Source organism: Bos javanicus, chromosome X (genome assembly GCF_032452875.1).
Source record: "Bos javanicus breed banteng chromosome X, ARS-OSU_banteng_1.0, whole genome shotgun sequence".
NCBI classification, from domain to species: Eukaryota; Metazoa; Chordata; class Mammalia; order Artiodactyla; family Bovidae; genus Bos; species Bos javanicus.
The window spans coordinates 98,352,967-98,377,348 of NC_083897.1; the positions used below are offsets into that span (position 1 = coordinate 98,352,967).

The window sequence follows — 24,382 nt, forward strand, 5'->3', positions numbered from 1 at the left end:
AGCTTCTCCATCTTTGGCTCCAAAGAATATAATCAGTCTGATTTAGGTATTGACCATCTGGTGATGTCCATGTGTAAAGTCGTCTCTTGTGTTTTTGGAAGAGGGTGTTTGCTATGACCAGTGTGTTCTCTTGGCAAAACTCTGTTTCACTTTGCCCTGCTTCATTTTGTACTCCAAGGCTAAACTTGCATGTTACTCCAGGTATCTCTTGACTTCCTACTTTTGCATTCCAGTCCCCTGTGATGAAAAGGACATATTTTTGGGGTGTTTTAAAAGGTTTTATAGGTCTTCATAGAACCATTCAACTTCAGTGTCTTCAGCCTTACTGGTTTGGGCATAGGCTTAGATTACTATGATATTGAATAGTTTGCCTTGGAAACGAACAGAGATCATTCTGTCATTTTTGAGATTGCATCCAAGTACTGCCTTCGGACTCTTTTGTTGACTATGAGGGCTACTCCATTTCTTCTAAGGGATTCTTGCTCACAGTAGTAGATATAATTAATGGTCATCAGAGTTAAATTCACCCATTCTAATCCATTTTAGTTCACTGATTCCTAAAATGCCAATGTTTACTCTTGCAACCACTTCCAATTTACCTTGATTCATGGATCTAACATTCCAAGTCCCTATGCAATATTGTTCTTAGCAGCATCAGACTTTACTTACATCACCAATTGCCTCCACAACTGGGCATCCTTTTTGCTTTGGCCCCATCTCTTCATTTTTTCTGGAGTCATTTCTCCATTCTTTCCAGTAGCATAATGGGTACCTACCTGACCTGGGAGTTCATCTTTCAGTGTCTTTTTTTTTTTTTTTTTTGCCTTTTCCTACTGTTCATGGGGTTCTCATGGCAAGAATGCTGAAGTGGTTTGCCATTGTCCTCTCCAGTGGACCTCAGTTTGTTAGAACTCTCCACCATTACCCATCTGTCTTGGTTGGCCTTACACGGCATGGCTCATAGTTTCATTGAGTTAGACAAGGCTATGGTCCATGTGTGGAGAAGGCAATGGCAACCCACTCCAGTACTCTTGCATGGAAAATCCCATGGACGGAGGGGCCTGGTAGGCTGCAGTCCATGGGGTCGCTAGGAGTCGAATACGACTGAGTGACTTCACTTTCACTTTTCACTTTCATGCATTGGAAAAGGAAATGGCAATCTACTCCAGTGTTCTTGCCTGGAGAATCCCAGGGACAGGGAGCCTGGTGGGCTGCCGTCTATGGGGTCGCACAGAGTCAGATACTACTGAAGTGACTTAGCAGCAGCAACAGCAGCAGCATGGTCCATGTGATCAGTTTAATTAGTTTTCTTTAATTGTGGTTTTCATTTTGTCTGCCCTCTGAGGGATAAGGATAAGAGACTTATGGAATCTTCCTGATGGGAGAGACTGACTGTATGGGAAACTGGGTCTTGTTCTGATTAGCAGGGCCATGCTCAGTAAATCTTTAATCCAATTTCTGTTGATGGGTGGGGCTGTGTTCCCTCCCTATTGTTTGACCTGAGACCAAACTATGGGGGAGGTAATGAAGATAATGTCATCCTCCTTCATAAGGTCCTGTGCAGGTACTGCCACACTCAGTGACCCTGACCCTGCAGCAGACCACTGCTGATCCACGCCTCCACCGGAGACTCCTGGACATTGACAGGCAAGTCTGGATCAGTCTCTTGTGTGATGACTGCTCCTTTCTCCTGAGTCCTGGTGCACACAAGGTTTTGTTTGTGCCCTCCAAGAGTCTGTTTTCCCAGTCCTGTACAAGTTTTGACAGCTCAACAGTAGAGTTAATGGCAGCCTCTTCCAAGAGGGCTTATGCCACACCCAGCTCTGCTGTATCCAGAGCCACTGCTGACCAGTACATCTGCAGGAGACCCTCAAACACTCAAAGGCAGGTCTTGCTCAGTCTCTGTGGGGTCTCCTGGTGTGCACAAGGTTTTGTTTGAGCCTTCTGAGCCTCTCTGGTGGGTATGGGGTTTGATTGTAAATGCAATTTTGACCCTCCTCTAGCATATGCTTTTTTTTAATGATTTCTTTTTCGTTGTTAAATTTCTCATTGTGTTCATGGATTTTTATGTTCCTGTTTTTATTTGGCTCTCTGTGTGTTCTTGTTTTTCACTGAAATTTTTAGAGGATTATTCTGAATACTTTACCAGACATTTCACAGATCTCTATTTATTTGGGGTCAGTTAGTAAAACTTTGTTACTTTCATTTGGTAGTGTCATGTTTACCTGATTCTTCATGATCCTTGATTCCTTTTGTAGGTATCTATACATTTGAGTAAGCAGTCTCCTCTCCCAGACTTCACAGATTCTCTTCAACAAGGATATTCCTTCAGTTATCAGCATACCTTGAGGTTCTAGATGGCTCAGCTGTAGCATCCTTTGGCATACAGGGCTTCCCACTGGGTTCTTTATTAGGGTGAAGCCACTGCCTGAACTCTGAGAGTGGCAGGTACACTACTAACTCAGCTCCATGGTTGCATGAGATTATTGGCTGGGCTTCTTGTTTAAGCAGGGCTGATACTTAGGCTTCCTGTTCAGGGGCCCTGCTGATTGTGTTCCTCAGTAATATGGGGCCATTAGATGGGTTCTGCAGTCACCTCTGTTCAGGCAGGGTCACTGGCTCTGTTCCCTTTTAGTGTGATGCCACTGGTTGAATTATTCAACTGAGCAGGGATATAGGCTTTGCTCCACAATCAGTCCTGGTTGAGTAGAGATTTAGGTTGTGATGCCCAACTAGACAGAGCTTCTGGCTGGACTCTTTTTAAGTGGGGCCACTGGCAGGACTTCAGTGCTGAACAGATATGCAGGCAGTGCTATGTAAACAAGCTGAGATTCAGACTGTGCTGCAGAGTAGAATGGGCCATATGCTGGGTTTGGTAGTCAGGTATGTTTCTATTCAGATGTACAAGTTGGGTTTAGAAAAGGCAGAGGAACCAGAAATCAAACTGCCAACATTTGTTGGATCATAGAGAAAGCAATGAAATTACAGAAAAACATCTGCTTCATTGTCTATGTGAAAGCTTTTGACCATGTGGATCACAACAAACTATGGAAAATTCTTAAGAGCTGGGAATACCAGATCACTTTATCTGTCTCCTGACAAATCTGTATGCAGTTCAAAAAGCAATAATTAGAACTAGACATAGAACAAAATCAAAATCGGGAAAGGAGTACGTCAAGGCTGTATATTGTCACCCTGTTTATTTAACTTATATGCAGAGTACATCATTCAAAATGCAGGACTGGATGACTCAAAAGCTGGGATCCAGATGGCTGGGAGAAATATCAACAACCTCAGATATGCAGATTATATGACTCTAATGATATAAAGACGAAGAGGAATTAAAGAGCCTCTTGATGAATAGAAAGAAGGGAGTGAAAAGGCTGGCTTAAAACTCAACATTCAAAAAACTAAAATCATGACATCTGGTCCCATTACTTTGTGACAAATATATGGGAAAAAAGTGAAAGTAGTGACAGATTTCATTGTCTTGAGCTCTAAAATCACTTGCAGACAGTGACTGCAGCCATGAAATCAAAAGACACTTGCTCCTTGGAAGGAAAGCTGTGACATACCTAGAAAGTGTATTAAAAAGCAGAGACATCACTTTGCTGAAAAAGGTCCATATAGTCAAAGCTATGGTTGTTCCAGTAGTCTTGTACGGATATGAGAGCTGGACCATAAGAAGGCTGAGCACCGAAGAATTAATGCTTTTGAGTTGTGGTGCTGGAGAAGACTCTTGAGAGTCCCTTGGACTGCAAAGAGATCAAACCAGTCAATCCTAAAGGAAATCAACCCTGAATATTCATTAGAAAGACTGATGCTAAAGCTGAAGCTCCAATATGTTGTCTACCTGATGCCAAGAGCCAACTCATTGGAAAAAGCCCTCATGCTGGCAAACACTGAGGGCAGAGGAGAAGGGATTGACAGAGGATGAGATGGTTGGATGGCATCATCGACTCAATGGACATGAGTTTGAGCAAACTCCAGGAGATAGTAAATGACAGGGAAGCCTGGCATGCTGCAGTCTATGGGGTCGCAAAGACTTAAATGACTTAGTGACTAAACAACAACATCCTGCTGCTCAACAAGTTTTCTGATTGGGGCCTTGGCTCAGGAGAGGACTCCAGCTGTATACCACAGGTAGGAGGGGCTACGTATTGTTTTACAATTGAGCAAGGTAGCTGGTTAGGCTCCCTCATGAGACAAGGCTGCAGGCTATGCTTTATGATGGGGTGACATGCCTGGCTGGGCTTCCTGCCTGAGCACAGCTATTGGCTGACCTCTGTTGCCTGTAGACTAGGCTTCGTCACCTGGTGGTACCATAGGCTGGATTCTTAGACTGTCCATGGTCACTGATAAGGTTCCCTGGTTATGCAAGGCAGAGTCTATACAATTTGGCAAGACTGCTGTCTTGGTTCCCTGCCCAAGTATTACTTTAGGATGGGCGTTGAGGCTTTCTGGATTCTCTAGTTAGGCTTCCTGGTCGGGTGGGACTAGTGGCTATATTCAGCAGCACACAAAGCTTTGCATTTGGTTCCCTACACAGGTGGAGCTACAGAAAGAAATTAATAGCTGATTTGGCTTTCTAGTATCAGAACCAGGTAGATCTACCCACTTATCTCCCCAGCCAGATAGGGCCACTGGCTCAGCTCTACCAGTGGATAGAACTACTGGCTGAACTGCAGTAAACATGACTGAGGATGGGTTACAGGACTGCAACAGTTCTCTAGTTATGTTTGGGTGTATATAACATGATAGTCAAACAAACATGTATGTTTTCCACCTTACATTCAGCACCTAGGTCAGCTAAATTGGTAAAGGTCTTAGCCCACCATTGTCCATTTACCTATGTGAGATAAGCCTCTCAGTTTTGTTGTTGAGTATCACTGGTTAGGGGAATAGGTGCATCTTGATAAGTAAGGTTTATGTGTGAGCTGGGCTAGGGAAAAGTTAATATGTTGTGTGTACTAAAATTAGGTTGCTGGAAGCAACCTCAGAATGTGGTTAAATTTGCCATCTTATTTATTTCTGTGGCTAAACCTATATGAAGGTTGGGTTTTATGGATAACTATATTCCTCCTCTTTTATATTGGTATACTTTGGTGTTTTGGTTTCTTGCCAGTTACAGTGGCAAACAATATGTTTCCACAATTGTGAGATAAGCTTCACAGGTGCACTCAGAAGTTTTTTTTTTTTTTTTTAAGTTATTAATTTATTAATAAGACACCAAATTAGATCCTAAATTATGGGACATTACAACATGGGATCCTCATGGGTGGGCACATTATTTCAAAAATAGACACCAATTGTATTGTACACTTTAGCCTATTTCTGTCTCTGTTTATTACAACATTGCTGTATTTCAGTGCAGGACCAGCTGCTCCATTGCTTGTGTTCTAGGGGAAATCTCTCTAGGACAGGCATTTCTATAGCTTTAATAACCTCATAGTGGACCCTTGGGAGTAGTGGTGTAACCAAACCAACAAATTTCTTCCCATGCTAAATTTGCTACTAGGTTTCTTTCTCATAATCATTTCTATCTCCTCAAAGGTGGGTTGTGTATGTTTTTTAGGACCCCAGAAGAGTACCTTTGGGTCTTAATTTGCCTCAAGTATTTTCCAAATCCTTCTAACAGTGACCTTTGTAGGCCCAGCAGATTTTGTAACAGCCATAAACACATAGATGTCAATTTGATTGGGGATTCCCATGTAGAGAGAGGCTAGATCTTTATATGGGATCAAGTATGATTTTCATAAGAATTATCTTTTCAGTGATACCCAAGAGCTATGGCTATTTACTATGGGCAGGCAGCGTTGCATCTGTATTATATAAAATTTGCAGTTGGTCCTGTGAGGTTAGATTAGGGAAGAATTCCCAAGCTGATTATGCATGTGTGTGTGTTCAGTTGCTTCAGTTGTGTCCAATTCTGCAACTCTATGGACTGTAGCCCACCAGGCTCCTCTGTCCTTAGAATTCTCCAGGCAAGAATACTGGAATGAGTTGCCATGCCCTCCTCCAGGGGGTGTTCCTGACCCAGGAATTGAACCCATATCTCCTGTGCCTCCTGCACTGCAGGTAGATTCTTTACTGCTGAGCCACCAGGGAAACTCCAAGCTGGTAATACTCCCCAGTTTTTTAGATATGCCTTGACTTAGGCTATATAGTATACATTGCCTTCCATATAATATATTAATTAGTGGTCAAGGAAGAAGTTTTTGGTACAGTTCCCTTGGTCATATGGTTAGTACAGCTTCTCTCTGCTTCAATAAATAAGACTCATAATGGAGGGGGAAAGAGAATATTATAATTAATGTTACAGGAAAAAATGGGCCTATAGCCCCATAATGTAATGTAAGAATGTACATTATTGGCAGGTTTCTACATTCATCATCCTGCCACGGAATAATAAAAACTATAATTTTATCTCTGTAATCCCACAGAGTTTGTTGGTATTGACTCTGCATTACAGCATTTTTTATTTGATTACACCAATCTCGAGCATACTGATTGTGGTATTAGGTACATACTATTTCTAGGAATTCCTTAAATAAAACCCAATAGGTCATGACCTGCTGCTCTGTTAGATGGCCTTAATAATAGTTAGATTCATCTGATTTGAAGTAAAAGTTAGCACGTAGGGCTTACAAGTCATTTATGAGTCATAAGTGATATTTTAAAGTTGGCTTAGTCAGAATGTGTGTTATTGATGTAGTAGACTAGACTTGAGGAGGAGGATTAGCCTCAGTATTGATGTTTGTGATTGCGTTAGTGGGATTGACTGACCCAGATAGTAATAGCATGGTCTCTGTTGTCCTCAATCTGACCCATGTTGTGTGTTTCCAATGGTGTGTATGTGGCATGCTATTTCCAGACATACTTTGTCAACCATGGAATGTATGGTTCAGGGTTAGGTGATCAATGTGTAGTTGACACTGGTGATAGTAGGAGTGGCACAGCAACAGAGTAGGGATTAAAGTTAGATGTCACCTGCAGCCAGCACTAAGGAATATGATTGCACACTGGGTATCACCCAAATGGTATTATTCAGTCCAGGGGTGATTAGTTCTAACCTCTTAGATGTTGGAAGTAAGTTCTGGTTTGTTCCACAGTACTTTTAGTGGGCAGCATATGAAGTCATATCTCCAGACAATGGTAGGTGGTTTGCTTAGCTTGCATTGAGTCATGAGTGACCACAAGCTGAGGATGGTCCCAGAATCAATGGTTCAAGTTAGGTCCTTGTCACGACTGATGGGGAAGTAACTAGGCTCTGGATTTTTCTATGAGGGAGAAGAGAAGGGTGAAAGTACAGGGAAGATATTACTTTGCTGTAGATAGCAATATCAGGACTCCCAAGTCCAAGAAAAGTGGTAATTGGGTTGTATCTGTTGTGAGTGTATATATCAGCAAGGGTTGCAGCATCTCTGTTGGTGTTCCCTTCATTTGTCAAAGATGTCAACATAGTGTAGTTATGCCATAAGGGTGTGGGGGTGAGTTAATGTAAGCAAGACTATGTGCAGTAGTTTTGGCCACTTGGAGGACCACTGTCCTCTAAGATCTCTCAGGAGCCCTTGTTTTAAAAGCTCACTATTTCCTTCTATGATATCTGCTGTCATAGGACAATGGGGTAGGTGAAAAACCCAAGCAATATTATTTTGTAGTGCCCGCTGTTACATTCTCTTTATGATGAAGTGGGTGCCTTGAACTATGTAACTGTGGCACACCCAAAGACTGTAAAAGTTGTTTTGTTAACCCCTCACAACATTAGAATTTTATCTTTGCATAGGGAAGCCAATAGAAGACCTCTGTAGGTATCCATCATTATTAACACATATATAATGGCTCTGTCTGCTACATGGAGAGGCCCAGTGAAACTGGTTTGCTAGTTCTGATGTGGTCATTACTATAAATTTCTCCTCCCATGCCACAGGCCCAGAGTCTAGATTTCTGGCACATGGTACAATCCATAATAGCTTTGTGTAAATGTTTCTCTGCTGATTTGACTCCTCTATTAACAATCTATTTTTGCAACCCCATGATACCCAAATGCCTTGACTGACTTCTGGTATGCTTACAAATGGAAGTAGTAGGGTGGCTCCTCCCAAAGTTTTGGGAACTGTCCCTTCTTTAAGTGGTTACCTGAATTGCTGCTTTGATTAGTTAGTAAGCTTCAGCATTATACTGTGCCCCATCTGTGTCTTGTTTGATATGAGACAAGGTATGATGCATGAATATCTTCAGAGTGGTAGCCAATGTGGTGATTTTTAGAACTGTTTACCCCCAAATGTTTCAGCCTGTGTTTTCCAGCCTTGATCAAGTAGTTAGCACACAAGCCATCAACCAGGGATCAGTGAAAATATGAATCTTAGGAAAATGTCTGTCAAGGGCATGCTCTATTGCTAGAAGTATTGCATATTGCTTAGCCAATTGGATACTTTTGTCTATCCCTGTTTGAAAATCGGAGTGTTTAAAGAGGGTAAATTTTATGCATTGAACTTCCTGGCCACCTTATGCTCTATGCTCAATCCATCAGCAAAGAAATACTATTGCTTTTCTTGTTCCATGAGTGCTGATGACTCCTACTTAATTCCTTGGTTAGCAAAAGTCAGAGACATTTCTTGGGGTTTTGACAAGTTAACCTCAGTGGCAAGGTTTGTGACTGTTGTTTCTTCATGGAATTGTGACACTCCAGTAGAACTGGGTTTAGCCTAATCTTGCAGATACCACTTCTGTTTTAATTAGTAAACCTCTATTGCTGATCCAGTTTTTCAGGGAACTTTTTCCATTACTCAGGTCATAGTAGGAATGTTGGTCTACAGAGTGAAAGCCTCTGCTCTAGTAAGAGCTTCATTTTGATAAATGCCTAATACACCACTAGGAGTTTCCTCTCTTGTGGTGAATACTTATGGGCTGAGTTTGGGACTTTGCTTACCCTAAAGATCATGGTAGACATTTATCTGTCTGGTCAAGAGGATCCATGAAGCAAAATCACAAGTGTCAAGAAACTTCCAATTTTGAGGTCTACCCTACTAGTTTATCTAGTACCTGTTGTTGCTCAGATACACACTAAGAAGCAGATATTCCCAGGTGACATGATAGCTGGGGACCAGCAAATATTGGTGATAAGAAATGTATTAAAGTCAGAGTCCAAACATTCCTATCCAATATTCGACCTTCTTTACCAGTATGGGAGATTGAAGTGCTAGGAGCTTGTCTTTTACTAGGTTGGGAAATAGTTTACCCTTCTGAATTCCAAATGTAGTCCCAAAATGTCAACAGATTGGAAGAGGTCTTATGCCTTATGCAGGATATTTGCACATCCCCTATCTGTGACAAGTTTGCTCACAGTTGTGATGGCCTATAAAACAGAGTGTTGGTCAGGTTCAGTGAGGAGGATGTCATCAATATAATGTCAGAGCCAAATTTCTAGTGGGATGTGCAGCAGGGATCTAGGTCCTATCTGCAAAGCACATGTACTATTACAAGATTATTTACATATACCATAGGCAAACAAGAAAAGATACCTTCGACCCTGAAAGCTGAAGACGGATTGTTCAGTTCAGTTCAGTTCAGTCGATCAGTTGTGTCCGACTCTTTGTGACCCCATGAATCGCAGCACACCAGGCCTCCCTGTCCATCACCAACTCACAGAGCTCACCCACACTCTTGGCAATTGAGTCGGTGATGCCATCCAGCCATCTCATCCTCTGTCATCTCCTTCTCCTGCCTGCAATCCCTCCCAGAATCAGAGTCTTGTCCAATGAGTCAACTCTTCACATAAGGTTGCCAGAGTATTGGAGTTTCAGCTTCAGCATCAGTCCTTCCAAAGAACACCCAGGACGGATCTCCTTTAGAATGGACTGGTTGGATCTCCTTGCAGGCCAAGGGACTTTAAAGAGTCTTCTCCAACAATACAGATCAAAAGCAGCAATTCTTCAGTGCTCAGCTTTCTTCACAGTCCAACTTTCACATTCATACATGACCACTGGAAAAACCATAGTCTTGACTAGACAGACCTTTTTTGGCAAAGTAATGTCTCTGCTTTTGAATATACTATCTAGGATGGTCATAACTTTCCTTCCAAGGAGTAAGCATCTTTTAATTTCATGGCTGCAATAACCATCTGCAGTGATTTTGGAGCCCCCCAAAATAAAGTCTGACACTGTTTCTACTGTTTCCCCATCTATTTCCCATGAAGTGATGGGACCAGATGTCATGATGTTAGTTTTCTGATTGCTGAGCTTTAAGCCAACTTTTTCACTCTCCTCTTTCACTTTCATCAAGAGGCTTTTTAGTTCCTCTTCACTTTCTGCCATAAGGGTGGTATCATCTACATATCTGAGGTTATTGATATTTCTCCGGGCAATCTTGAATCCAGCTTGTGCTTCTTCCAGCCCAGCGTTTCTCACGATGTACTCTGGATATAAGTTAAATAAGCAGGGTGACAATATACAGCCTTGACGTACTCCTTTTCCTATTTGGAACCAGTCTGTTGTTCCATGTCCAGTTCTAACTGTTGCTTCCTGACATGCATACAGATTTCTCAAGAGACAGATCAGGTGGTCTGGTATTCCCATGTTTTTCAGAATTTTCCACAGTTTATTGTGATCCACACAGTCAAAGGCTTTGGCATAGTCAATAAAGCAGAAATAAATGCTTTCTGGAAGTCTCTTCCTTTTTCGATGATCCAGCAGATGTTGGCAATTTGATCTTTGGTTCCTCTGCCTTTTCTAAAACCAACCCGAACATCTGAGAGTTCACGCTTCACATATTGCTGAAGCCTGGCTTGGAGAATTTTGAGCATTACTTTACTAGCATGTGAAATGAGTGCAATTGTGTGGTAGTTTTAGCATTCTTTGGCATTGCCTTTCTTCGGGATTGGAATGAAAACACCTTTTCCAGTCCTGTGGCCACTGCTGAATTTTCCAAATTTGCTGGCATATTGAGTACAGCACTTTCACAGCATCATCTTCCAGGATTTGAAGTAGCTCAACTGGAATTCCATCACCTCCACTAGCTTTGCTCGTACTGATGCTTTCTAAGGCCCACTTGACTTCCCATTCCAGGATGTCTGGCTCTAGGTGAGTGATAACACCATCGTGATTATCTGGCTTATGAAGATCTTTTTTGTACAGTTTTTCTGTGTATTCCTGCAACCAATTCTTAATATCTTCTGCTTCTGTTAGGTCCATACCATTTCTGTCCTTTATTGAGCCCATCTTTGCATGAAATGTTCCATTGGTATCTCTAATTTTCTTGAAGAGATCTCTAGTCTTTCCCATTCTGTTGTTTTCCTCTATTTCTTTGAATTGATCACTGAGGAAGGCTTTTTTATCTCTTCTTGCTATTCTTTGGAACTCTGCATTCAGATGCTTTATCTTTCCTTTCCTCTGCTTTTTGCTTCTCTTCTTTTCACATCTATTTGTAAGGCCTCCTCAGACAGCCATTTTGCTTTTTTGCATTTGTTTTCCACGGGGATGGTCTTGATCCCTGTCTCCTGTACAATGTCACGAACCTCCATCCATAGTTCATCAGGCATTCCATCTATGAGATCAAGTTCCTTAAATCTATTTATCACTTCTACTGTGTAATCATAAGGAATTTGATTTAGGTCATACCTGAATGGTCTAGTGGTTTTCCCTATTTTCTTCAGTTTAAGTGTGAATTTGGCAATAAGGAGTTCATGATCTGAGCCACAGTTAGCTCCCGGTTTTGTTTTTGCTGAGTGTATAGAGCTTCTCCATCTTTGGCTGCAAAGAATATAAACAATCTGATTTTGGTGTTGACCATCTGGTGATGTCCATGTGTAAAGTCTCTCTTTTTTTGTTGGAAGAGGGTGTTTGCTATGACCAGTGTGTTCTTTTGGCAAAACTCTATTAGCCTTTGCCCTGCTTCATTCCGTATTCCAAGGCCAAATTTGCCTGTTACCCCAGGTGTTTCTTAACTTCCTACTTTTGCATTCCAGTCCCCTGTGATGAAAAGGATGTCTTTTTGGGGTGTTAGTTCTAAAAGGTCTTGTAGGTCTTCATAGAACCGTTCGCCTTCAGCTTCTTCAGCATTACTGGTTGGGGCATAGACTTGGATTACTGTGATATTGAATGGTTTGCCTTGGAAATGAACAGAGACCATTCTGTCATTTTTGAGATTGCAGCCAAGTACTTCATTTTGGACTCTTTTGTTGACCATGATGGCTACTCCATTTCTTCTAAGGGATTCCTGCCCACAGTAGTAGACATAATGGTCATCTGAGTTAAATTCACCCATTCCAGTCCATTTTAGTCACTGATTGCTAGAATGTTGACGTTCACTCTTGCCATCTCCTGTTTGACCACTTCCAATTTGCCTTGATTCATGGACCTAACATTACAGGTTCCTATGCAATATTGCTCTTTACAACGTTGCACCTTGCTTCTATCACCAGTCACATCTACAACTGGGTATTGTTTTTGCTTTGGCTCCATCCCTTCATTCTTTCTGGAGTTATTTCTCCACTGATCTCCAGTAACATATTGAGCACCTTCCAACCTGATGAGTTCCTCTTTCAGTATCCTATCATTTTGCCTTTTCATACTGTTTATGGGATTCTCATGGCAAGAATACTGAAATGGTTTGCCATTCCCTTCTCCAGTGGACCACATTTTGTCAGACCTCTCCACCATGACCTGCCCATCTTGGGTTAGACAAGGCTGCAGTCCATGTGATTAGATTGACTAGTTTTCTGCGATTATGGTTTGTGTGCCTGACCTCTGATGAATTGTTACTCTCCTGCAATATTTTTAATGAATAGAACATACTAGTCAAGTCTGTTACTTCAAACTGTTTATCTATATTTCTTTAAATGTTAAGGTGAAGATATCTGGTAGGGATGCTCTAAAAAAGGGAACAGCCTTGTTCAACTCTCTATAGTCTATAATTAGCCTCCACTTATTAGTAGTGGCTTTAGAGCACAGGTCGTACCAGGGAACTGAAAGGTGAGATATGAGGAATCAGTACCCTTTCTTTAAGTCAAGCCATAATCCTTCAGCGCCTTGTCTTAGCTGATACTGTCTCATATGTAAGGGATCATTAACTGGTTTTTACCATGCATTGCCCACCAATAGCATAAAAGCCTTTAGTTTGTTCCATGAAATACTTGCTAACTGAAGAGCTCCATTCCAGTAATGGATAGAGGGATAGTCTTGGCAGAAGGGATAGCAGTTACAAACAAACAAACTTTTTTTTTTTTTTTTTGCAGAACTGGGTCGATTTTAATAGATAAGTGGGTAATTATTACTTTAATCTTTCCTTCTCCCAAGCTGATCACCTCCTGTGTTGGGAGGAGAGTTGAGGGGTCCCTTTAAAAGATGAGTAATTTCTGGGGTAAGGGAGGTTTGAAAAACCATGTGCAACAGAGCCAGCCAGTGGTGGGTAGATTTTGAAATACAAAGCTATAGTTTCTTTTGTTTCTTTTTTTAATTTTTAATTTTATATTTGACTATACTTGATTTACAATGTTATGTTAGTTTCAAATGTACAGCAAAGTGATACAGTTATACACATATCTATTGTTTTTCAAATTACTTTCCTATTTAGGTTATTACAGAATATTGAGCAGAATTCCTTCTGCTATACCGTAGGTCTTGTTGGTTATCTATTCTAAATATAGGAGTGTGTATATGTCAATCCCAATCACCCAATCTATCCCTCCCACCCCCACCCTTCATTCCCGGTAACCAAAACTTCATTTTCTGTCTCTGCAAGTCTCTTTCTGTTTTATAAATAAGTTCATTTGTATCTTTCTCTTTTTTTTGATTCCACAAATAAGCGATATTATATGATATTTGTCTTTCTCTCTCTGACTTACTCCACTTAGTCAAATAATCTCCAGACCCACCCATGTTGCCAAAAACAGCACTATTTCATACTATTTAATGGCTGAGTCTCCATTGTACATATGTACCACCTCTACTTCATCCACTCATCTGTAGATGGACATTTAGGTTGCTTCCCTGTCTTGGCTATTGTAAACAGTGCTGCAACAAACATTTGGGTGCATGTATCATTTTGAACCATGGTTTTCTCTGGATATATGCCCAGGAGTGGGATTGCTGGATCACATGGTAGCTCTATTTTTAGTTTTTTAAAGAACTTTCATACTATCCTCTGTAGTGGCTCTACCAGTTTGTACAGTGTAGGAGGGTTACCTTTTCTCTACACCCTCTCCAGCATTTACTGTTTGAAGACTTTTTGATGATGGCTATTCTGACTGTTGTGAGGTGATAGCTCATTGTAGTTTTGATTTACATTTCTCAGTGGCTCAGTGGTAAAGAATCCACCTGCAATGCAAGAGACTTGCAGGAGATGGGGTTCAATCCTTATGGTCAGGAAGATCCCCTGGAGAAGGAAATGGCAACTTACTCCACTATTCTTGCCTGAGAAATCCCATAGACAGAATTGCCTGGCAGGCTACAATCCATTGGCTTACAAAAGTGTCCGACACAACTTCACAGCTAAACAACAACAATAATTAGCAATGCTGAACATCTTTTCTTGTGCCTCTTGGCTATATGTATGTCTTCTTTGACAAAATGTCTATTTAGGTGTTCTCTCCATTTTTTGATTGGTTCATTTGTTTTTTTCAAACCACCATCACCCTGATACCAAAACCAAACAAGGATACCAAAGGAAAAAAAAAAAGAAAATTACAGGTGAATATCACTGATGAACATGGATGTAACAGTCTTCAACAAAATACCAGAAAACTGAATTCAACAATATATTGAAAGGATCATACACCATGATCAAATGGGAGTTTTCCTAGGGATGCAAAGAATTTTCAATATTCACAGACTTAATCAGTGTCATGCACTATATAAACAAATTAAAGAATAAAAACCACATGATCATCTTCTGCAATATGTACAAAAGAAAACTTTTGACAAAATTCAACATGCATTTATGATGAAAACACACCAGGAAGTGGGCATAGAGACAACCTACTTCCGCATAGTAGTGTATGTATGTATGTGTGTGTGTCCGACTCTTTGTGAACTCCATGGACTCCATGGACTACTTCAGCATAATAAACCCATATATGACAAATCTAGAGCTAACATCACACTCAACTGTGAAAAACTGAATGCATTTTCTCTAAGATCAGGAACAAGACAAGATGTCCACTGTTATCACTTTTATTCAAGATAGTTTTTAAAGTCCTACTATGGGAATCAAGAAGAAAAAGAAATAAAAGGAATCCAAGTTAGAAAAGAAGTAAAGCTATCACTGTTTGTAGATGACATGATACATACATAGAAAATCCTAAGTTCAGTTCAATCACTCAGTCGTGTCCGACTCTGCAACATCATGGACTGCAGCATACTAGGCCTCCCTGTCCATCACCAACTCCAAGAGTTTCCTCAAACTCATGCCCATTGATTCGGTGATGCCATCCAACCATCTCATCCTCTGTCATCCCCTTGTCCTCCCACCTTCAATTTTTCCTAGCATCAGGATTTTTTTAAATGAGTCAGTTCTTCGAATCAGGTGGCCAAAGTATTGGAGTTTCAGCTTCAGCATCAGTCCTTCCAGTGAATATTCAGGACTGATTTCCTTTAGGATGGATCTCCTTGCTTTCCAAGGGACTGTCAACAGTCTTCTCCAACACCAAAGTTCAAAAGCATCAATTCTTCAGCACTCATCTTTCTTTATAGTCCAACTCTCACATCTATGCATGACTATTGGAAAAACCATAGCCTTGACTAGATGGACCTTTGTCAGCAAAGTAATGTCTCTGCTTTTTAATATGCTGTCTAGGTTGGTCATAACTTTTCTTCCAAGGAGCAGGCATCTTTTAATTTAATGACTGCATTCATCATCTGCAGTGATTTTGGAGCCCAAGAAAATAAAATCTGTCACTATTTCACATCTATTTTCCATGAAGTGATAGGACCAGATGCCATGATCTTAGTTTTCTGAATGTTGAGTCTTAAGCCAACCTTTTAACTCTCCTCTTTCACTTTGTTCAAGAGGCTCTTTAGTTCTTCACTTTCTGCCATAAGGGTGGTGTCATCTGCGTATCTGATGTTATTGATATCTCTCCTGGCAATCTTGATTCCAGTTTGTGCTTAATCTAGTCCAACATTTCTCATGATGTACTCTGCATATAAGTTAAATAAGCAGGGTGACAATATATAGCCTTGACGTACTCCTTTCCCAATTTGGAACAAGTCAGTTGTTCCATGTCCAATTCTTTTTTTTTTTTTTTTTACCACAGCACTAAGTTTTATTAGGGATTTCATTAAACTTAAATTTCTAGGATTGAAGGAGTCAGTTAGGGAACACAATGCTCATGAAGCCTCCTCAGATCTCATAGTGAACCACTGGCTCAGGTTCTTTGTTGGGATCGCCGCCTCGTTCCAGGTACAGATTATTGTAAGGATACTGCTTTGGCCCCACAGGCTGGTAGGCGGGGTAAGTCTCCCCTACCCAAAACATGAACAGCATGAAGGTGACGAAGCCGAAGAGGTGCTTACACATGAGGTTCCAGTTAACAGGAGTCGGGGACGTGTCCACACAGTTCCTGATATACATGTCCAGGTCCCAGTGCATCAGTTCACCCCAGTTCAACCGCAGGTCTGGGTGGTCCCAGTCATACCATGGATCCCTCTCCTGCTGTGAGCGGTCAGGCAGTTTCGGATAGTCACCATACCCCATGCCATCATCTGGGTACGGCTCGTAGTCTTCCACCCGCATATTATACTTCTTGGCGGCGGCAGCCCGTTCTTCTGGGGTCTTGGGATAGGGTCCCGGGAGCATGTCCTTGGTAATGTGGGAGGCTGTCCGTGCACCCAGCGGCACCACGTTTTGGGCTGCCTTTTGCAGCCATCGGACTCCCAGGACCCCCACCCTGGCCGCCGCCATCTTCACCTTCTTTCTCCATGTCCAATTCTAACTCTTTCTTCTTGACCTGCATACAGATTTCTCAGGAGGCAGGTCAGGTGGTCTGGTATTCCCATGTTTTTAATAATTTTCCATAGTTTGTTGTGATCCACATGTAAGGCTTTGGCATAGTCAATAAACCAGAAGTAGATGTTTTTCTGGAATTCTTTTGCTTTTTTGATGATCCGACGGATGTTGGCAATTTGATCTCTCATTCCTCTGCCTTTTCAAAATCCAGCTTGAACATCTGTAAGTTCTTGGTTTACGTATTGCTGAAGCCTGGCTTGGAGAATTTTGAGCGTTACTTTGCTAGTGTGTGAGATGAGGGCAATTGTGTGGTACTTTGAACATTCTTTGTCATTACCTTTCATTGTGATTAGAATGAAAACTGACCTTTTTCAGTGCAGTGGAAACTGCTGAGTTTTCCAAATTTCCTGGCATGTTGAGTACAGCACTTTCACAGCATCATTGTTTAGGATTCGAAATACGTCAGTGAAAATTCCATCAGCTCCATTAGCTTTGTTTGTAGTGATGCTTCCTAAGGCCCACTTGTCTTGAACATTCCAGGTGTCTGGTTCTAGGTGAGTGATCACACCATCATGGTTATCTGGGTCATGAAGATCTTTTCTGTATAGTTCTTCTGTGTATTCTTGCCACTTCTTCTTAATATCTTCTGCATCTGTTGGGTCCATGCATCTGTCCTTTATTGTGCCCATCCTTACATGAAAAGTTCCCTTGGTATCTCTGATTTTCTTGAATAGATCTCTAGTCTTTCCCATTCTATTGTTTTCCTCTATTTCTTTGCAGTGATCACTGAGGAAGGCTTTCTTATCTCTCCTTGCTATTCTTTGAAACTCTGCATTCAAATGGGTATATCTTCCCATTTCTCCTTTGCCTTTAGCTTCTCTTTCTTTTCTCAGCTATTTTTAAGACCTTGTCAGACAACCATTTTTCCTTTTTTCATTTCTTTTTCTTGGAGATCCTGCATCCATAGTTCTTCAGGCACTTTATCAGATCTAATCCTTTGAATCTATTTTTCACTTCCACTTGATAATCGTAAGGAATTTGATTTAGGTCATACCTGAATCGTCTAGTGGTTTTCCCTACTTTCTTCAATTGAAGTCTGAATTTGGCAATAAGGAGTTCATGATCTGAGCCATAGTCAGCTCCCGGTTTTGTTTTTGCTGACTGTATTAAAGCTTCTCCATCTTTGGCTGCAAAGAATACAATCAATTTGATTTTGGTATTGACCATCTGATGATGCCCATGTGTAGAGTCTTCTCTTGTGTTGTTGGAAGAGGGTGTTTCTATGACCAGTCTGTTCTCTTGGCAAAACTCTATTAGCCTTTTCCCTGCTTCATTCTGTACTCCAAGGCAAAATTAGCCTGTTACTGCATATATCTCTTGTATTCCTACTTTTGCATCCCAGTCCACTATAATGAAAAGGACATATTTTGGGGGTGTTGTTTTTAGAAGGTCTTGTAGGTCTTCATAGAACCATTCACCGTCAGCTTCTTCAGCATTACTGGTTGGGGCATAGACTTGGATTGCTGTGGTATTGAATGGTTTGCCTTGGAATGAATAGAAATCATTCTGTCGTTTTTGAGATTGCATCCAAGTTGCATGTCAGACTCTTACGTTGACTATGATGGCTACTCCATTTCTTCTAAGGGATTCTTGCCCACAGTAGTAGATATTAATGGTCATCTGCGTTATATTCACCCATTCCAGTTCATTTTATTTCAGTGATCCCTAAAATGTTGGTGTTCATTCTTGCCATCTCCTGTTTGACCCTTTCCAATTTGCCTTGATTCATGGACCTAAAATTCCAGGTTCCTATGCAATATTGCTCTTTACAGCATTGGACTTTACTTTGATCACTAGTCATATCCACATCTGAGTGTTGTTTTAGCTTTGGCCCCATCTCTTCATTCTTTCTGTAGTTATTTCTCCGTTGATCTCCAGTAGCATATTGGGCACCTACCGACCTGGGGAGTTCATCTTTCAGTGTCCTATCTTTTTGCCTTTTCATAATGTTCATGGGGTTCTCAAGGCAAGAGTAGTGAAGTGGTTTGTCATTCCTTTTTCCAGTGAATAACATTTTGTCACAACTCTCCACCATGACTCATCCATCTTGGGTGGCCCACATGGCATGGCTCATAGTTTCATTGATTTAGACAAAGCTGTGGTCCATGTGATCAGATTGGTTAGTGTTCTGTGACTGTGGTTTTCAGTCTTTAGAGTTTTTTAGAAAATCCTAAAAATGCTACCAAAAGACTACTAGAGCTCATTAATGAATTTGATAAAGATGTATATTACAAAATTAATATACAGAAATCTGTTGCATTTCTGTAAACTAAAAATAGAAGAACAGAAAGAGAAATTAAGGAAACAATCCCATTTACCATCACATCATAAAGAAAAAACAATACCTAGGGAAAAAAAAAAAAACCTTTACTCCAAAACCTAAGATGCCCATGAAAAAAATAGACTTCCCTGATGGTTCAGAAGATAAAGAATCTGTCTTCAATGCAGGAGACCCAGGTTCGATTCCTGGGTTGGGAAAATCCAGTGGAGAAAGAAATGCAAGCCACTTCACCATTCTTGCCTGGAGAATTCCATGGACAGAGGAGCCTGGCAGGCTACAATCCATGGGATCACAAAGAAAGAAAAAGAAAGTGACACAACCGGATGGAAAGATATACCATGTTCTTAGACTCAAAGAATCAATACTGTCAAAATGACTATACTGCCCAAGGCAATCTACAGATTTCGTGCAATTCCCATCAAATTACCAATGGCACTTTTCATAGGACTAGAAGAATAAACTTTAAAATTTGTATGGAGACACAAAAGACCCCAAATAGCAAAAAAAAAAAAAAAAAAAAAACTTGAGAAATAAAACAGAACTGGAGGAATCAGCCTCCCTGACTTCAGACTATACCCCAAAGCTACAGTAATCCAAACGATATGGTACTGGCAAAAAAAAACAGAAATATAAGTCAATGAAACAGGATAGAAAGTACAGATATAAACTCACCTACCTATGGTCAGTTGCAGCTGCTGCTAAGTCGCTTCAGTCGTGTCTGTCTCTGTGCGACCCCATAGATGGCAGCCTACCAGGCTCCCCCATCCCTGGGATTCTCCAGGCAAGAACACTGGAGTGGGTTGCCATTTCCTTCTCCAATGCGTGAAAGTGAAGTCATTCAGTCGTGTCCGACCCTCAGCGACCCCATGGATTGCAGCCTTCCAGGCTCCTCCGTCCATGGGATTTTCCAGGCAAGAGTACTGGAGTGGGGTGCCATTGCAGTCAGTTAATCTTTGACAAAAAGAGGCAAGAATATACAATGGAGAAAAGACCATCTCTTCAATAAGTGTTGCTGGGAAAACTGGACAGCTATATATAAAAGAGTGAAATTAGAACATTGTCTAATACCATACACAAAGTTAAACTCTAAATGGATTAAAGACCTAAATGTAATACTGTATACTATAAAACATAAACAGAACCATCTCTGTCATAAATTTGAAGCAATACCTTTTCCATCAGTCTCCTAGAGTAGTGAAAATAAACACAAAAATAAACAAATTGGATCTAATTAAGCTCAAAAGCTTTTGCCTAGCAAAGGAAACAATAAATAATATGAAAAGACAACACACAGGATGAGAGATAATATTTGCAAATGATGCAACCAATGAGGGATTAATCTGCAAAATTTACAAACAGCTCATACAGCTCAATACCAAAAAAAAAAAACTATAGTTAAGGTGGCAAAAGGGTGATTTTCCACTAGAAGGGGCCAGCTTCTACAACCACCCCTTATGTGACTGCCAGATCACTATATGGAGGTTGGTGCCTGCTACTGGAGGAAATCAGAGGTAGCTTTGCAAGGGTAGCGCTTTTGAAGGTGATGCCTGTTGTGGATTGTAATCTAACCCTAGTAAATATTGTAATTGCTCCACCAATTTACCAGACAGCATCCAATTTGGATTTCTCTTGTTTCTTAGGATCCAATATAACCTCTCTTGTTCATTTCATACTTCACATTTAAGCAAGGACCTGGTTATAATTGGTTTGTATAGTGTAGAGGAAAGAGACATCCCTATTGATAGCAATTAGGGTATTATTTGTATAATTAACAAGTGATGCTTGACTCTGAGTTTCTCTTTCATGTGTTTCTATTAAATGTAGTGCAGCTGTGACTTCTTCAATTGTTTTACCTTTAGCTGTTATGACTCATAAAGAGAACTTACACTTAACAGAGAAGAGGGTATGGCAACCTACTCCAGTATTCTTGCCTGGAGAATCCCATGGACAGAGGAGGCTGGCGGGCTAAAGTCCATAGGGTCACAAAGAGTCAGACACGACTGAAGCGACTGAGCATGCATATGTGCATACTTAACAGAAGACCTCCTGACAAAGAACTAGATAGACTCAAGACATAATTAAGTCACCTCTTGACTTGTAGAGTCATCATACTACCTGCCATGCTGCATCCATCTATTGCCTAATAAGTCCACTCCAACATCCCAGCTGACAGAGGAAATATTTGGCCTCAGCTAATATTTTCTATTAACAGTTTGCCTAGGCCTTTATGAGTCCTAATATAGAATGGTCAACCCTATAAGCCATAAAAATTCACATCAAAAGGAATATGTGGACCGGAGTCCAAAGCTTTCTCTATTGGTCAGTCCCACCTTTCACACTAATTGTATAGGATCCTTTATTAGGGACACCACTTTTCTATTCTGAGCAACCAACTGCTTAAATTTAGCACCCATAAGGTGAATTTTATTCACCAGATCTATTCTATATGGCCAGGCAGCCTCTTTTTTACTTCACTCTAGGGTTAGTTCTTCAAGGAGAGACTAGGCCTCAGGGGCACTGAATACAACAGTCCTTTTACCCTACCATTACCCCTCCCGTAGTTTGACCTCAGACCAAACAATGGGCTTGGGAGAGGGAGGACACAGCCCCACCCATCAACAGAAAATTTGATTAAAGATTTAATGAGCATAGTCCTGCCCATCAGAAAAAGACTCATTCATTTCAGTTCAGTCGCTCAGTCGTGTCCAACTTTTGCAACCCCATGAACCACAGCATGCCAGGCCTCTCTGTCCATCACCAACTGCCAGAGTCTACCCAAACCCATGTCCATCGAGTCGGTGATACCATCCAACCATCTCATCCTCTGTCGTCCCCTTCTCCTCCTGCCCTTAATCTTTCCCAGCATCAGGGTCTTTTCAAATGAGTCAGCTCTTCGCATCAGGTGGCCGAAGTATTGGAGTTTCAGCTTCAACATCAGTCCTTCCAGTGAAAACCCAGGACCGATCTCCTTTACAATGAACTGGTTGGATCTCCTTGCAGTCCAAGGGACTCTCAAGAGTCTTCTCCAATGCCATAGTTCAAAAGCATCAATTCTTCGGTGCTCAGCTTTCTTTATGGTCCAACTCTTACGTCCATACAAGACTACTGGAAAAACCACAGCCTTGACTAGATGGACCTTTGTAGGCAAAGTAATGTCTCTGCGTTTTAATATGCTGTCTAGGTTAGTCATAACTTTCCTTCCAAGGAGTAAGCATCTTTTAATTTCATGGATGCAATCACCATCTGCAGTGATTCTGGAGCCCAAAAAAATAAAGTCAGGCACTGTTTCCCCATCTATTTGCCATGAAGTGATGAGACTGGATGCCATGATCGTTTTCTGAATGCTGAGCTTTAAGCCAACTTTTTCACTCTCCTCTTTCACTTTCATCAAGAGGCTCTTTAGTTCTTCTTTGCTTTCTGCCATAAGGGTGGTATCATCTCCATATCTGAGGTTATTGATATTTCTCCTGGCAATCTTGATTCCAGCTTGTGCTTCCTCCAGCCCAGCATTTCTCATGATGTACCCTGCATATAAGTTAAATAGAAGGGTGACAATATACAGCCTTGATGTACTCCTTTTCCTATTTGGAACCAGTCGTTGTTCCATGTCCAGTTCTAACTGTTGCTTCCTGACCTGCATACAGGTTTCTCAAGAGGCAGGTCAGGTGGTCTGGTATTCCCATCTCCTTTAGAATTTTCCACAATTTATTGCGATCCACACAGTCAAAGCCTTTGGCATAGTCAATAAAACAGAAATAGATGTTTTTCTGAAATTCTCTTGCTTTTTTGATGATCCAGCAGATGTTGGCAATTTGGTCTCTGGTTCCTCTGCCTTTTCTAAATCCAGCTTCCCTACAATCAGTGTCTCCCATCAGGAAGCTTCAACAAGCCTCTTACCCTTATCCATCAAAGGGCAGACACAATGAAAACCACAGTCATAGAAAACTGACCAAACTGATCACGTGGATCACAGCCTTCTCTAACTTAATGAAACTATGAGCCATTCCGTGTAGGGCCACCAAAGATGGACGGGTCATGGTGGAGAGTTCTGACAAAACGTGCTCCACTGGAGAAGGGAATGACAAACCACTTCAGTATTCCTGGATTGCAAACCCCATGAACAGTATGAAAAGGAAAAAGATAGGACACTGATATAAGAACTGCCCCCGTCTGTAGGTGCTCAATATGGTACTGGAGAAGAGTGGACAAATGACTCCAGAAAGAATGAAGAGATGGCGCCAAAGGGAAAACAATACCCAGTTGTCAGTGTGACTGATGATGGAAGTAAAGTCCGATGCCGTAAAGAACAATATTGCATAGGAATCTGGAATGTTAGGTCCATTAATCAAGGCAAATTGGAAGTGGTCATTAACAATTTAGGAATCAGTGAACTAAAATGGATTGGAGTGGGTGAATTTAATTCAGATGACCATTATATCTACTATAGTGGGCAAGAATCCCTTAGAAGAAATGGAGTAGCCCTCATAGTCAACAAAAGAGTCTGACATGCAGTATTTTGGATGCAGTCTCAAAAACGACAGAATGATCTCTGTTCTTTCCAAGGCAAATCATTCAATATCATAGAAATTCGAGTCTATTTCCCAGCCAGTAATGCCAAATAATCTGAAGTTGAATAAATCTATGATGACCTATGAGGTCTTCTAGAACTAACACCAAAAAAAAAAAAAGTCTTTTTCATCATAGTGGACTGGAATGCAAAAGTAGGAAGTCAAGAGATACCTGGAGTAGCAGGCAGGTGTGGCCTTAGAGTAAAAACTGAAGCAGGGCAAAGGCTAACAGAATTTTGTGAAGAGAACACACTGGTCATAGCAAACACCCTCTTCCAACAACACAAGAGACGACTCCACACATGGACATAACCAGATAGTCAATACCTAAATCAGATTGATTATATTCTTTTTAGCTGAAGATGGAGAAGCTCTATAGCGTCAGCCAAAACAAGGCTGGGAGCTGACTGTGGCTCAGATCATGAAATCCTTACTGCCAAATTCAGACTTAAAGAAAGTAGGCAAAACCACTAGACCATTCAGGTATGACCTAAATCAAATCCGTTACAATTATGCAGTGAAAGTAACA

The 24,382-nt window shown here is 41.1% G+C and overlaps 2 protein-coding genes across 3 annotated transcripts in view; one reads left to right on the forward strand and one right to left on the reverse strand.

The window, feature by feature from the left end:
* MTMR8 (myotubularin related protein 8) overlaps positions 1-24,382 on the forward strand; it is a 282,801-nt gene that overhangs the window by 243,711 nt on the left and 14,708 nt on the right. The window lies entirely within an intron of this gene.
* Positions 16,228-19,801, reverse strand: LOC133243428 (NADH dehydrogenase [ubiquinone] 1 beta subcomplex subunit 8, mitochondrial-like). The gene has a single exon (XM_061410325.1). The coding sequence runs from the start codon at positions 16,897-16,899 to the stop codon at positions 16,339-16,341; it is 561 nt and encodes a 186-aa protein (XP_061266309.1). The 5' UTR covers positions 16,900-19,801; the 3' UTR covers positions 16,228-16,338.